Source organism: Arachis ipaensis, chromosome B03 (assembly GCF_000816755.2).
Source record: "Arachis ipaensis cultivar K30076 chromosome B03, Araip1.1, whole genome shotgun sequence".
In the NCBI taxonomy this organism is placed as follows: domain Eukaryota; kingdom Viridiplantae; phylum Streptophyta; class Magnoliopsida; order Fabales; family Fabaceae; genus Arachis; species Arachis ipaensis.
Genome location: NC_029787.2, coordinates 131,313,878 through 131,327,856, shown reverse-complemented (window position 1 = coordinate 131,327,856; position 13,979 = coordinate 131,313,878). Strand labels below are relative to the sequence as shown.

The window sequence follows — 13,979 nt, the reverse complement described above, 5'->3', positions numbered from 1 at the left end:
AAAACTTGAGCATAGATAAATATTTGCTTAAAAGTTAAAACAGCAGGGATCCATGTGCTGATATCAATAATTGTATTTCCTAACTTTGAGTTGGATAATCTTGTTTTCTCATCAACTTTTATTTTTCATATTAGAAAGATTATTCTTGGAGGTAAAGTAACTTGACTCTTGTCTCGTGAACATGGCCAGTTAAGTGCATGTATCAAAATGGCTACCACTTGTTAAGTTTGCAAAATCTAACACAAGCGGTGAAGGACACTATCTCGTGTATTTGTCAAACACGTGCATTCATGTCCAGACTCCAGACACATTTAAAAGAATATAAAATAATAATAGTTCTTTTTTACTCATCCTGCACTTTACTATGCACATAAATAACGTTATCACCATTATTTCTCAAGTTCAAATCGTGTCATCATTTGATGAACAAGTTCTGAACTCAGCTAAGAGAAAGTCTCCCATCAAAACAAATGCAGGTATGGTGCTTTGACCATAAGTGGCTACAATGTTGCATGAATATAATAGAGAACAATTGGTAGAATATAAGATCTTCTTATGCATACGAGGGTAAATGATCTCTGGTACATGGATGATGAAACAGAAAGAGTACATAGTAGTGATGACCTTGTGAAGGATCTTGGATACTCCAGACATATGATGATGTTTACATTCTCATATTCAGTTTGAGTATTTCTCATTTCAAACGTAAATTTGTTATCAGGCCCAATCTAACTTGCAGAAAAGAAAGTCTACATTGATAACGGAAGGGAATGCTGCTGCTTTCAAGGTATATATAATATAAGCATGCAACTTCTGTGTGCCCTTAGGCATAACAAGTGCACCCATAATTGTGTGAAGCTAGGTATGTGTATCCCCCATGGAAATGGGAGTTCATCTGGGTGAGTTTACTTCAATGCCAAGAGTAGAACTCTTCCATCCAAAATCCAGCTTTTGAGTTCTTCTAATTTATCAGCTGCTGTTTTCTCTTTTACACGTCTGATTGTCACACTATTGCTGAATAATTTTCTACTTTTAATCATAAGTGTATATGGATTAACTGTTTAATTTATTCTTCGTTATATCAGAAATCAAGGATGGCAAGCCATGTTGACTCCGTTGAAAGAGAGAGAAAGGTTGTCTCTCTCACTCACTCTCATTATTGGTATGTGTATATAGTGCACCTTCCTCTCACCAAGCAAATTCTTGCATTTTACAGCAGCAAGATGACTTCATAGAAGAAAAATATGGTGAGGATGAAGATGACGATGATGTTGAAGACAATACTGATGAAATAAAACCAGAGGCAGATGAGGATGCAAATGATGATCATGGAGAGGAAGCAGAGTACTTACTAGGAGATGATGGGGAAACTGCAGAGGTATTCATGTCCTTGAATTCTTCTCCAGGGAAATATTGTCATTGATTTGTGCTCTTTTCTTGCCAAGAGATCAAAATTTTGACAAAGTAAACTTCGTGAGACTTGTAGTGTAGTTTCTATGACAATCTTTTGATTCTTGTTATAGCAGGGACTTCATGAAGGTCTACTCATAAAAGATGGAGATGAAAACAGCAAGCTTTCTGCTCGACATTTCAGCCATGGATATCACTTGACCGAAGGAAAGTTGAACCACGGAATGGAGGACTACATTTTTGCTCAACACAAGAAGCTCAATGGTTATGACTTGGGTTTGTATGCAATATTTGATGGTCATTCAGGTCATGATGTTGCCAAATACTTGCAAAGCCATCTATTTGAAAACATACTGAATGAGGTATATCCCTTAATCATGGGTATATTTAATTTTAATCAAAACCATTATCTCCCTAATATTTGATTCGTTGATCATGCATGGTTAGCCTAGTTTCTGGAAGAAACCAGTGCATGCAGTTAAGAAAGTGTGCAAGGCTACAAACGATGAGATCTTAGAGAATATAGCTGATTCGCGGGGAGGATCAACAGTGGTTGCAGCAATACTAATTGATGGAGTGAAGCTGCTTGTAGCCAATGTCGGCGATTCTCGAGCGATATCATGCAAAAATGGTATTGCAAAACCAATCACTGTGGATCACGAACCAGATAAGGAGAAAGATCTTGTTGAAACCAGAGGGGGCTGTGTGTTCACAAGACCAGGTAATGTCTCGATTGCAACATAACATATTTGTTATTAGCATCAAACCTAATTTAACGCAACATTATTTTCCTCTACAAGTTCCACTATTGAATTACTAAAGTATATGATGGAATTAGGATCTATTCCAAGAGTAGATGGCCAATTAGCAATGACAAGAGCATTTGGAGATGGAAAACTGAAGGAGCACATTACTGCTGAGCCAGATGTGATGATTCGGAAGATTGATGATGACACTGACTTCATCATTTTGGCAAGTGATGGTTTGTGGAAGGTATGAGTGAATTCTTATAACTACTGAGATTTATGATGGGGAAGAGAATGCATAAAGTATCCTTTCCTCTGATGCAGGTGATGACAAATCAGGATGCTTGTGACTGTATCAAAGATGATGTTGATGATGCTAAGAAAGCAGCTAAGAAGTTGGTTAAAGAAGCCAAGTCTCTAGGGAGCTGTGATGATATTTCATGCATAGTTGTTACGTTCTAGTTGAGATGATGACAGCAGTAGACAAAGTAGAATAGTAGATTCAGATGGGTCCCCATTTTTCCACCCAAATAAGAATCTAAGTTCGACTTTCAGCATTTTTCCTTACATTTTACTTGAACTTCTGGTTTTTGATTAAGTAATATAATAGCTGCTGGTTAATTTTCATGTTTATCTAGACAATAAGAGAGGAAAAAGACCAGCACTTAAGTAGTGAAGTCAACTATGTCACAGCTAGCAACAACCAACACCAGTGCTTTAACGTTATGCAGAGTTAATTATATGAAGATCAGACCATGATATTGGCTCTAAAAAATAAAAAAATAAAAAGGAAAAGAAAAAGAAAACAAATGTTCATGAAAAACAATTATATTGTTACATTGGACTTAAACAAGAAAACAAATGCTGATGAAAACAATTCAAATTACTACATCAAAATGGCAACTACTTAGCCATGAGTGATCAAAAAGTTAGGTGTAGACTTACATAACATATATCGTGTGTAACAAATTGAGGTATCACCTCAAGTTGAAACTTGAAACCTTGCTTCTATGTCTTCAAGCCTTAGGGTAACTGCTCGCTTGTGAGCATCCAGACCTTCAACTTCAGCCATGGTTGCCACATAAGGCCCAAGTTTTCTCAAGCCTTCCTCTGTTAGAGATTGCACTGTAATGTACTTGAGGAAAGAATCCAATGAAACACCACCGTACATCCTTGCATATCCATAAGTAGGAAGCACATGGTTTGTCCCGCTTGCATAGTCACCAACACTCTCTGGTGACCACGGCCCTAAGAAGACAGAACCTGTAGTGTAGAGACAATCGTTAGAAATGTAAAATTGTCATCATACATCAAAGTTCAAGAAAACGGCAACAATGTATCTGCTTTTGGTTTGTCTGAATTGGGTCTTAGCAAGTTTTATTTTTCTTTTAAAAGTGTTTGCATCCAGTTTCAGTTTAAGTACACACAAGATTTTTATAGGTAAAAAGTGAATATGCCAAGCTACAAAAGTCATACCTGCATTCTCAATAAAACCCTCCCACTTCTCTGCATCCTCCACATTGACAATTAGATGTTCTGGTGCATATAGGTTTGAGAAATTTATTGACTGGAGAGTGGAGATGAAAAAACAACTTTTAGTTTGGAAACCCCAATGTAGATGTTATGATGTTGATGAATTGAGACATGATTAGCTTCAGGAAACTAGGAATTCGGTGGGAAAAAAAAGTAACTTCCTGAGAAAAAGAATTAACGGCATTTGGTACAAAGAAAGATATGATCATGACCTCGAGCACATCACGTGCATAAACTATAAAACTGTGGGTGAGGGCTTTAGCAGCAAACTCTCCTCTTGGAAGACTCCGGCACTGCTTGTTGAGTTCTTCCTCTACGCCGTTCACATTCACACCTTCACCAGCAATCACAAGAACTACTTGACTATCAGGGCCATGTTCAGCCTGAAAATTTTAAGTGCCATATTGAAATAATAGTAGTTATTCACTGCTATGAATGTAAACATTTTCTAAATGCAATTATGCAAGTAGAATCATTTTAAAACTCATCAAACCTGGGAAAGTAGATCAGCAGCTACATGACGAGGAATCGCATGCTTATCCGCAATGACCAAAACTTCTGATGGACCAGCTGGCATGTCAATTGCAACCATGGCTTCACTGTTCTGCAGAAGATTTTATGATTAAATAGTAACACAGCGGGAGATACTACAATATGTTGCTTGAAATGCAATGCATATACAAATTGATTCGTTACTACAATATGTTGCTTGAAATGCAATGCATAAACAAATTGATTCGTTACTTGAAGTATCATTTTTGCAGCTGTGACGTATTGATTTCCAGGGCCAAAAATTTTCTCAACCTGCAAAAGCGTTGTCACAAATTCATAATAAAATTTGTCATATCTAATAAGTAATAATGAACTTGCACTGATATAGGTTTGTTTATTTGTTTATTTATTTATTTTTGAAAGGCTGATATAGATTACGATAGAGGCAATAGATGAATCAATTGCACATAGGATAACATGAGTAATATTAATTGAAAGAAGCAAAGCTCAGTCCAATAACTACAAACAATAATCTGAATAGAAAATCTAATGAAACAAACAACACTTAGAAAATCCACCTTGGGACAAGTTTCAGTTCCCCAAGCCATGGCAGCTATAGCCTGTAATGAAGACGAATGTCATATTTATGATTGCTTCATTAAAGAAATTATAATATAAACGCATATACAAACAGCTAAATGATTAGACTAGAATCACATAACCAGACAGGCAGACACAAAAGCGGTTATGTTATCATCTTTCAAACCTGAGCTCCTCCAGCTTTGAGGATATGAGTTACCCCAGCTTTCTTTGCGCAATACAGTACCTCCTGCAAAAAATATTTCTAAAATATTAAAAAAAAAAACTAACCACACAATTATACTTCTTGTACAATATGGAAAAGTACCTTGCATATAGTGCCATCCTGAGATGGAGGAGTTGCAAGAACAATAGTTTTACATCCAGCAATATGTGCAGGCTGATAGCAAAAACAATTAAACATCAACGATGATGATGCGGTTATAGGATAGGACATGATATCAAGAACTAATGAAATAACTATTCACTTACAACAGAAAGCATCAAAGCTGTTGATGGTAATACAGCAGTTCCTCCTGGAACATAAAGACCCACAGAATTAATACTTCTTGCAACTCGCTTGCATTGAACTCCCTGGTATTTTCAGAAGACTCAAAACAAAAATATTGGTGTAACACCCCAAGAATGAACAAACACATAAGCATAATTACAAAATCAAAGGACTTGGCACAAACATAATGGTGAAAATCCAAAAATCAGGGGCAGTTATGCACATCTGACTAGAACCAAAATAAATCTTCCACGTATTTTGTATTCTGTATTTAATCTTTCTAGGAATATCTAGCCTTTTCTAAAAAAAGGACACCACTTAACATATCTTTAAATAATTTATTTTCAACTGTTTAAAAAAATTGACTTAATAAAACATGGATGATCCAAAGTAAGAATAAGAATTGGAATGGCATACATACTTTCATGTTCTCAACAATTCTCTCAGGTGTCTTCTGAGCAGCATGGAATGCATATATATTGTTGTAGGCCACATCAAAAGCTTCCTTAACAGCTCCATCAAGCTGTACTCCCATAGAACCACATGAAGTTAAACAACAGAAAAAGCTGACTCTTAATCACTCAAACCAGAAAATTAGTTGCAGAATTTCAATTTCAATTCAAGAGAAATAAACAAAGAAAACCTACCACTGGATCAGGCAGCTCCGACACAATTTCAACTACCTTATCCAATTTAGCCTTCTCAAATTTCAAAGTATACCTACCCGGAAAAAACAAAAGGTTCAAGTTTTGATGCATCATGACTAAAATCTTAAGCCATAAAAAAAACAAATAAAAATAGAGAAGCACAAACTCTTTAACAGCAGCATCGCCTCTTGTGCGAACGTCATCAACAATGGGGTTTACCTGCGAATTTGCAAAGCGCGAGAATGTGAAAATAAGGATGCACTGAAGAACAGGGGAGGATTGAAGAGAGAACACTGACCACAGAGAAAACGGAAGAGAAATCGATACGAGGGCGAGCTTTGAGACCTTGAAGCTCAGAATCACTCAGCTCCGACAACCTATACGACTTCATCTTCACCTAAATACAGTTGCAGCTACTGCTGTACTGGTCAACGACGTGGAAATGGAATACGGATACGGATACGGATACGGATACGTGTACTCCTCCGATAATTAAAGAGAAGCGCTTGACTGTTGTTACTTGTTAGTTAATACTTAATAGTATCTTCTAACACGAACGCTGTGAGTGCAATGGAATGAAGAACGGTTAGAGAGAGGTTTTCTTCTTCTACGGTTAGTGTGGTGTTGTTTTGTCACGCGCCGTCGCCGCCGCGTTGGCCCAGATGTGGTTGTGGGCTCACCAAAATTAAACGAGAAACCACGTTGGGCCAAAAACTGAAAAAAAAAAGCAGTACAAAACGAGAAAAAGAGTTAGAGCTTAGAAGTACAGAACAGAAGTTTGGTAGGTAAAAGATTTCACTTGGAAATACCAAAAAAAAAAAAAATTTCACTTGGTGACTTGAATTATTGGGCTAGCCTCAAGCTAAATACTATGATTGCTCATTTTTGTTCAGAAGAGATCTCACAACTAGTATCATGTTTAGAATTTACTATTTAGTGAAATATACTACTCATTTATTTTTCTTCAAATTCATATTTATTCATTCATTTGAGATTTATTTATTTATGTATTTATAAAAAGCATATTTATCATGAAATCGATAAGTTTGTTTCAGTCATTTTGAAGGATGGTCTGATGGTGCAAAGACGAGATTCATATTATATTCAAATTTATATTTACTTGACTATGTATATATCATAATTAGAATTTGATTATGAATTTGAACGGCTTAATATTACAGTCGAGATATACAATGTACAAACAATACAAACTCTAGTATTTTTAATTGCTTTTATCGCTAAGTAAAAGAAAAATAATCATAGCCCGAGTCATTGTCTAAATCAGATTTAATCATGATTAAGTGGCATGTCTTTTCCTTCAATTCTAGTATTGTCAGCCTTAAATTTCCTTAAATCTAGCAGGGTAACCTTTTATTATATTCATTTCCCAAGAATATCTCATAAAGGAATTGTAGAAATGATCCAATAAAATCTGCCCTTCTTTAAAAGCTCTTAACCGCCCTGCCCTTCTCCAAAAATCATTCTGTTGTTTCTCTACTTCACTAAAACAGGATTCTTGAGTACCTAAAAGAACTGTACAATTCAGTCTAAACAATTATTTGTTCTTCCTATGGCATACCCATTCCCATATTTTATTATAATGGTGATCCATATCAGCATCCTTGAGCAAGCCATCTTCAAGACTCCATTCTCTTTTAAAGACTGCAATTTGGGACGCAAAACCAGGTTCAATATCAGCAGAACCACCAACTCCACTAATCTCCACATTGTAGTTGTGCTGTGCAGCCAAGCCGGATGCCCATTTTTGGAACTGTTCTCTGGTCCACTCAAATTTGTGGTCATGGTTGCGAAATTTACATGATTGTAACAGGGTTTTCTCACCCGATTCCTCATATTGCTCTTGGGCTGCCAGATTGGATCTCTGGAGCACCACATTGTACTCATAATTTGGCGTAGAAACAATGAGAATCCTTGGACAAAAAAAACTCAATGCCACATCCCCGAATAGGCATGCTTCATCTTCATCCATATGCTCTATCACCTACATAGAGAATAATCTGAATAATGCTGCATGAGCAAATAATCTGGCGCAGCTAAGGGCAAGACAAAAAATATATAAAAAGCTTCGAGTAGTATACACTAAAAACCTATTCTATAGAACTTGAACTAGGACTCCCCTTCTGTAACAAGACAGACCTTACATATACCCAAATAAAAAACATGAAGTCGGCAATAGTGGAATATAGCTATAGCAGACCAAGTACCTCCAAACAAGTGCCAATATCAAATCCTTGCAACCTGGAACCAAATTTTGTAATTGAACCTTCATAGAGAATTAATGATTTGATACTTGTCAACTGCACACCACTGTCTGAGTTTGTGACCAACTTCGAATGAAGTACCTGCAGACACACAAAATCCAAACAGTGTTTTACTAATAGAATTCACATTATACACAGACAAAATCCTAATTCTATTTTGCTTTACACAGAATACCCTTCAAGATCATATTGATTAACTTAGCATCCAACGTAAAATTCAATTGCATAAACAATATTTCCATACTGGACAGAAGACGAAGTCAACAACTTTATGCCAAAAACATCACCCTCCAATATTAAAATATTTCCATCTACAAAAAAGGAGCATCTGGTTGTTTCTATTCAAAAGAGAAAAATAAAAAATCCTAGGGTATCGCCTCATCCATTAGGCATCAGATGAGAAACACATCTAAGCAAGAACTCCCCTCCCCTTCCATACACATAAATTTCCATATGGGAACCAAAAACTCATGCTTAACGAAACCAAGCCCTTTCCATTTGGACCAACATATAGTTGGTAATAGTTCTCTAAAAATGATGAAAATGATAATATATTCTCTATTCTGAAAAAAAGTTACAAGAACAAATATGAACATAGGATAGGTGAAGAAATGTGAACAACATATATTTTCTCACTTCAGGATATGTGATCATGTGCAGACAAGTCTCATGGTACCATAACTTTTAAAAATGACAAAAAAAAAAAAACCATTTCTTTCTTGTACATAGAAATAAGAAAAAAACCCAGGTACTCTACACAAAAATAAGTTTGATATATGAAATTGCTTGTGACCTTTGCAGCACGGGTCAGACCCTTCGGTGAAATATCAACACCGACAATTTTCTCCAAAGAAGTTTGATACTTCAACAATGCTTCCAACAAGCTTCCAGATCCACATCCAAAATCAATCTGCAATGTCCCCTTGAACGTCAAATTAACAACTCAGGTTAACATAAGAAAACAGTGCAGACAAGATTTTCCTTACCAAAGTAGTAGCATGGGATTCTATAATGTGTCGAACTGCAAATTCCACCCGTTGCTTTGAAAGTGAAGGGTTAAAAAGAGCCTGTTCCATCCTTTCCTCCAAAGGCTCTGCTACCTTGGTCAAATTTATTTCATATTCTAAGCAGCAGCCTTCTGATAAACAAGAATATCAGCAGAAATTTATTACAAGCTGATCAACATTCAACAAACATGATTCACAAGAGAAAGTAACTCACTAGAAGATAACAAGGACTGCATTTCGACTGAATCACTTGCTGAAGCAAAAATCAAATCAGAAGTGAATATGCTTGTAGTGAAGTAAGCAGACTGACCAACAGACATTTGCATCACAACCTCCTCCACATAGGAAATTACAGCACCGACTCCCACCTCAAACTCAAAGTTGTTTGTGACTTCAATAACTTTTTTAATATTCTCACCCTCCACAACCAAAGAAACTGAGTAACTTATACAAGATAAAGATCCATTGCATGGACAGACACCAGAGTCTGGACCTTCAATCTTTAACAAGCACACTCCTTTTACTGGCGTGGTACATGATGAATTTATACCCAGTGATTGATTAAGCTGCTGACAATTTTGAATTGAATGATAGTGTGAAATCTCTCTGAAAAAGTTCTCAGAAAAAATCTGGATGCCGAAGATGTCAGCAGTCTCATAAAGTGGTTCAAATGGAACAACTGTATTATTAAAATTATTGTTCAGCCACACTAGAAGTTTCAATGAAGCATTCTGAATGGCATCATTCTGCTTTTTAAAACAATCCTTTGGGAAACACTTAATTATCAAATTCTCACACCTAGAAAGTAATTTTACTTCACACTGAAACATCTCTGTATCTGATTGCATTGGTCTTGAAGTTGTAGGGGCCCCATTGACACATCCAATCACATCTCTGCCCAGGTCTGCAACTTTCAAATTTGATCCACACGATTCAGTTGGTTCTTTTGAAGCATGGCTTATAATGGAGAATAGAGGTTCAGATAGACGGTGCTGACGGCAAAAATTACAAAGTATATCCCTGGGAAACGAACCCCTCCAATTTGCTCTTGTGGTGAACCTTGAAGGTAACTCTGATGCGAGCAAAGCCTCTCTGGATAGTTTATAAATCCCACCTGGGGTCTTTCCTATAAGCATCCTGTATATAATCGAGGAATCATTAATCGATGCAAGCTTGGGTAAACTTGTACAAGAAACATGACAAAGGATATTTATCAAACAAAAAATTGACACAGATTTCATGTGACCAACAAAAGGGAAACAAAATGGTTATCGCCATTGTCCACATGTTAACCCTGAATCGGAAACAAGAAAATAAACTGGCCACCTAGAGCCTATATTAATTAGACAGAATGATGTGCACTAAGTTTGTGGGAATGCATATAAAGGTAGACACAATTATAGGCATTTTAAGCATTATGCTAGGATATGTAGAAATCCTTATGGATATAGTTTCAAGTTATAAGATATGTGATAAAGACATACAAAGGAAAAAGAATTTCACCTTTTTTAATATTCTCACCCTCCACAACCAAAGAAACTAAGTAACTTATACAAGATAAAGATCCATTGCATTATGTGAATAAGGGGGGTTGGAGGAGAAGAAGAAGGGGAAAAAAATTACTTCAGGCACTTCAGTTAAACAATTCACTAAATGATGTGAATTTAAAGAGACCTGTAATATGACTGAACTGCTACATCTTCATAGAAAAGATCTCTACATTTCCACGTATATCCAATAGATGCTAATATTGCATCACCAGCTATATCATGACCAGACAAGTAACTTGCCCTTAAATTTGAAGGTCCATCAAGATGAAGGCCATCTTTTCCATTTGGCAATTTAGAAGATGGATCCAGTATATAAGATTTTGGAGCAGCAAAGAACAGCCTTGTCTCGGAAGAAGCTTTACCCAAATTCCTGTCAAGTCAATAATATATTAGAAAGCAACCATCTAAATTATGATATGCACCTTTCAATTACATTTCACCTTGAAATCAAAACATTGGAGGCATCTTCAAGACCAAGTTCATTTGCAATTATATTAAGATAGTACTCTTTTGAGGAAATATGAAGAGTCACTGCTTCAACAGATTTTTCCTCTGAACTAGGAATGCGTACAGCAGCAACCTGAATGGGTTCTTGCAAACCGTCTTGTTTCAATAATGAATCTACAATATCTTCAGGATATGGACTTTGCTTTCTAATCCAGGGATGTTGTTCAGCAGTAGCAATAAATCCAGATAACTTTGTAGTGGCCTTGATTATGTATGACATAACCAAAAATGGATTCGACTCCACCTCAGGATCAATATATTTACACAAGCTACCAAGCTTTGCATCATAGACAGCAAGGACAGAAACAGGAAGTGATCCACAAAGATCACCTTTCCTCTGTAAAATTGCTCCCATGTGACCACTGAGCGGGTGGAGAGATGAAAGAAACTGTATAAGTGTCAGATGACAAAGAAGGGCGTCAGAATGAAATGAAAATCGCTGATAGTTTCTTTTGTCTAATTTTCATCATGATGGCCAACCAAAATAATTGTAAAAATCTTACCAAAAGTTAACCAAGCGATGAGACAAAATTGGCCATAAATAAAGTAGAAATTAAAGAATAGACAATTACAAAAACTTTTGGAGATAAGATCCATCCTAAAAGATTTTTTTACTTGAAATAAGCAATTTGGTAAGGAAAGGATGTAAGAAAAGAACGTTCTATTTCACCATCCATTTTACATTTTAAAATTTCAAGGTCTTAAGCTTTATACGGATAGAGGGCAATGAATACATATAGAAATAGCATACAAAATTCTTCACAGTTCACTACAATAAACGTAAATATTCAATAACTTGAATTCTCAAGAAATTAGAACCTCTAAATGAAAAAAACAAAAAGAAATTAATAAAATAATAAACAAATAAATAAGGTTGATCAATTGGCTGTTAAAAAAATGCAACTAAATAAACCAAAAGTAATTCAATGCAAAAAACTGAAGTGACCACAGTGATGACCATAATTATTTTTCATAATTAAAAGTAGGTATGAGCATGAATTCATGCTTAAAAATGCTCAAAATTCAAATAGATTACCTACATTTTCCGAAAACAAATAGTTAATTCGAGCAACAATGCTGTCCCATGCTTCTTCTGGAGTGGGGTCATCGGTATCAACACGGATGCCAAGCTGCAGTAGAGCAATTGACAGTTGTGAAAGTTAAACTGCCACAATCCTTCAGTACAAAGGTAAAAGAATAAAATAGCCGATACTAGCTCAATACAAAGAATAGATTCAAATAAATTGTAGCTTCAAAATAAGTATTAGGAAATCATTCATGTCCTATCCATAGTATTTTCAAGAGAATATCATATGAAAGAAACAATGATAATACCTCTAAATCTCTATTACAATACATTGTCAAAAATAATGAAAGAAATATTCCAGGGTCCAGTTAAAGACACTCATCTATCAAAATTCTTACAAATAACATTCTAGTTTAAACCACCTGGCACCTGGACATGACAAATCGAGAAGAATATAGATAAACACACAGTTAGAAAATGTCTATTATAGCATCATAACATCTTACTACAATCCTAAAAAGGCAAAAACGATCTCAAGAGTGTTTGGCATTGACATTTCCAATAACTTAAAAATGAGAAAAGCACAATTATTTATTGAAATTCTATATTTTGCACACTAACTGGAACTAAGTGATACCTTCTGTATGGCCAACTCTGCTGCAGATTGCTCTGCATCCTTCTTTTTCTTAAAGATCCCTGACACCACAAGAAGTTCTGGAAGTTGCAAGGAGCAACGATAAACGCAGGGTCTTTTCTGTGGTATACTTAATCCAGGACAATCATTTTCATCAGACTCCTTAACTTCCTCTATAGTGTAGCAAGCCTTAGTGCCAAATTTTTGGTGTATTATAGTTTTAGGCGTAACAATTGCCTTCTTCGGTGCAACACCAGTAAGTTCTTTGGTCTCCATGAAAAAGATCAGGGCATCCTCTATCCTTGAAAACCAAATATTAAAAAATATATATATTTGATCAGCCAAGAACTAGTCTTTATTCTACATACTCGAAATTCAAGTATTCAACATCGAAAATCAACAGTTAACTACTTCTAAAGTTGCTACTGGCACAAAATCCGGATTGTACATAACAAATGACAACTACGCATTCCTTTTCCCATTTTCTTGGAAGGTGAGTAAAATGTTGAAGTGAAGCATGAGTAGAACGCAATAGATTATAACAACCTCCAGAATTAGAAGAAGAAAAAAGAAAATCAAACCCTCATTTACCAGTATGATCAAGAAAATAATAAGAATGATAAAGCGTGGTTTTGCAGGCGCGAATTGCGGAAACGCATTCTAGCACCGGGAATTAGCTATTTCCGAAAGAATGATGATGATGATGATGATGATGATGATGGTAAAAAAGAATCATGAATACATAGAGAGAGGATTATAGCGAAAGACAGATTAAGTGAAAGAGAGTGAGAGTATGAAACAAACCTTCGTTGAGAGGCTTGAGGTGAGAGAAGTGAAAACGGGGGAAATTGGTTTCGCGAAAGAAATTGCAAGAGAATGTAGCGAATGAAATTGTGATTCTGAATGTAATAGCAAGTGCAATGCAAGAACTAAGAACGCAAAGGTTTTAGAGCGGGTTTTGGAGGTTAAAAATATCCTTCACCTCAAAGGTCATGCCCCTTTCAACCTTATTAACTTCTTCGCTAAGTTCACAGTCACACAGGTCTTTCAGTCT

The 13,979-nt window shown here is 35.9% G+C and overlaps 3 protein-coding genes across 11 annotated transcripts; 1 reads left to right on the top strand and 2 right to left on the bottom strand.

The window, feature by feature from the left end:
- LOC107631545 (probable protein phosphatase 2C 39) lies at positions 338-2,777 on the top strand. Of its 4 annotated transcripts, none has more exons than XM_016335024.2 (8): positions 338-476; positions 740-787; positions 1,086-1,133; positions 1,217-1,378; positions 1,524-1,772; positions 1,858-2,131; positions 2,249-2,403; positions 2,481-2,777. In XM_016335024.2, the coding sequence occupies exons 1-8, from the start codon at positions 471-473 to the stop codon at positions 2,616-2,618; spliced, it is 1,080 nt and encodes a 359-aa protein (XP_016190510.1). In that variant the 5' UTR covers positions 338-470; the 3' UTR covers positions 2,619-2,777. The 4 variants fall into 4 exon arrangements, with proteins under 4 accessions (XP_016190510.1, XP_016190509.1, XP_016190511.1 ...); XM_016335023.2 differs by having other exon boundaries at positions 722-787; XM_016335025.2 differs by lacking the exon at positions 740-787.
- Positions 2,851-6,653, bottom strand: LOC107631544 (histidinol dehydrogenase, chloroplastic). The gene is made up of 13 exons (XM_016335022.2): positions 6,217-6,653; positions 6,085-6,137; positions 5,919-5,991; positions 5,693-5,794; positions 5,253-5,354; positions 5,089-5,160; positions 4,948-5,010; positions 4,760-4,801; positions 4,434-4,493; positions 4,183-4,293; positions 3,902-4,072; positions 3,633-3,723; positions 2,851-3,419 (listed from the first exon to the last, which is right to left on the bottom strand). The coding sequence occupies exons 1-13, from the start codon at positions 6,307-6,309 to the stop codon at positions 3,139-3,141; spliced, it is 1,314 nt and encodes a 437-aa protein (XP_016190508.1). The 5' UTR covers positions 6,310-6,653; the 3' UTR covers positions 2,851-3,138.
- On the bottom strand, positions 7,263-13,949 carry LOC107631547 (small RNA 2'-O-methyltransferase). 6 transcript variants are annotated; one of them, XM_021119911.1, is made up of 10 exons: positions 13,730-13,948; positions 12,929-13,226; positions 12,305-12,394; positions 11,198-11,652; positions 10,882-11,127; positions 9,422-10,344; positions 9,187-9,335; positions 8,994-9,110; positions 8,144-8,281; positions 7,263-7,920 (listed from the first exon to the last, which is right to left on the bottom strand). In XM_021119911.1, exons 2-10 carry the CDS (start codon positions 13,199-13,201, stop codon positions 7,474-7,476), a joined length of 2,838 nt encoding a protein of 945 aa, XP_020975570.1. In that variant the 5' UTR covers positions 13,202-13,226; positions 13,730-13,948; the 3' UTR covers positions 7,263-7,473. The 6 variants fall into 6 exon arrangements, with proteins under 6 accessions (XP_020975570.1, XP_016190514.1, XP_016190515.1 ...); XM_016335028.2 differs by having other exon boundaries at positions 9,187-9,338; positions 13,730-13,947; XM_016335029.2 differs by having other exon boundaries at positions 9,187-9,338; positions 12,929-13,221; positions 13,730-13,947.

Bases quoted from the DNA above. Each gene is read 5' to 3' on its own strand.
- LOC107631545 (XM_016335023.2), top strand. The intron at 788-1,085 runs GTATATATAATA...TCGTTATATCAG, and splicing joins GGAATGCTGCTGCTTTCAAG to AAATCAAGGATGGCAAGCCA. The intron at 2,132-2,248 runs GTAATGTCTCGA...TGATGGAATTAG, and splicing joins CTGTGTGTTCACAAGACCAG to GATCTATTCCAAGAGTAGAT.
- LOC107631544 (XM_016335022.2), bottom strand. From the start codon at position 6,309: ATGAAGTCGTATAGGTTGTCGGAGCTGAGTGATTCTGAGCTTCAAGGT. The intron at 5,795-5,918 runs GTAGGTTTTCTT...ATGGGAGTACAG, and splicing joins CGGAGCTGCCTGATCCAGTG to CTTGATGGAGCTGTTAAGGA. The intron at 5,161-5,252 runs GTAAGTGAATAG...TTTTGCTATCAG, and splicing joins CAGCTTTGATGCTTTCTGTT to CCTGCACATATTGCTGGATG.
- LOC107631547 (XM_016335028.2), bottom strand. From the start codon at position 13,201: ATGGAGACCAAAGAACTTACTGGTGTTGCACCGAAGAAGGCAATTGTT. The intron at 10,345-10,881 runs GTCTCTTTAAAT...GATTATATACAG, and splicing joins GCAGTTCAGTCATATTACAG to GATGCTTATAGGAAAGACCC. The intron at 8,282-8,993 runs GTCACAAGCAAT...GTGTGTCTGCAG, and splicing joins GTCTGACCCGTGCTGCAAAG to GTACTTCATTCGAAGTTGGT.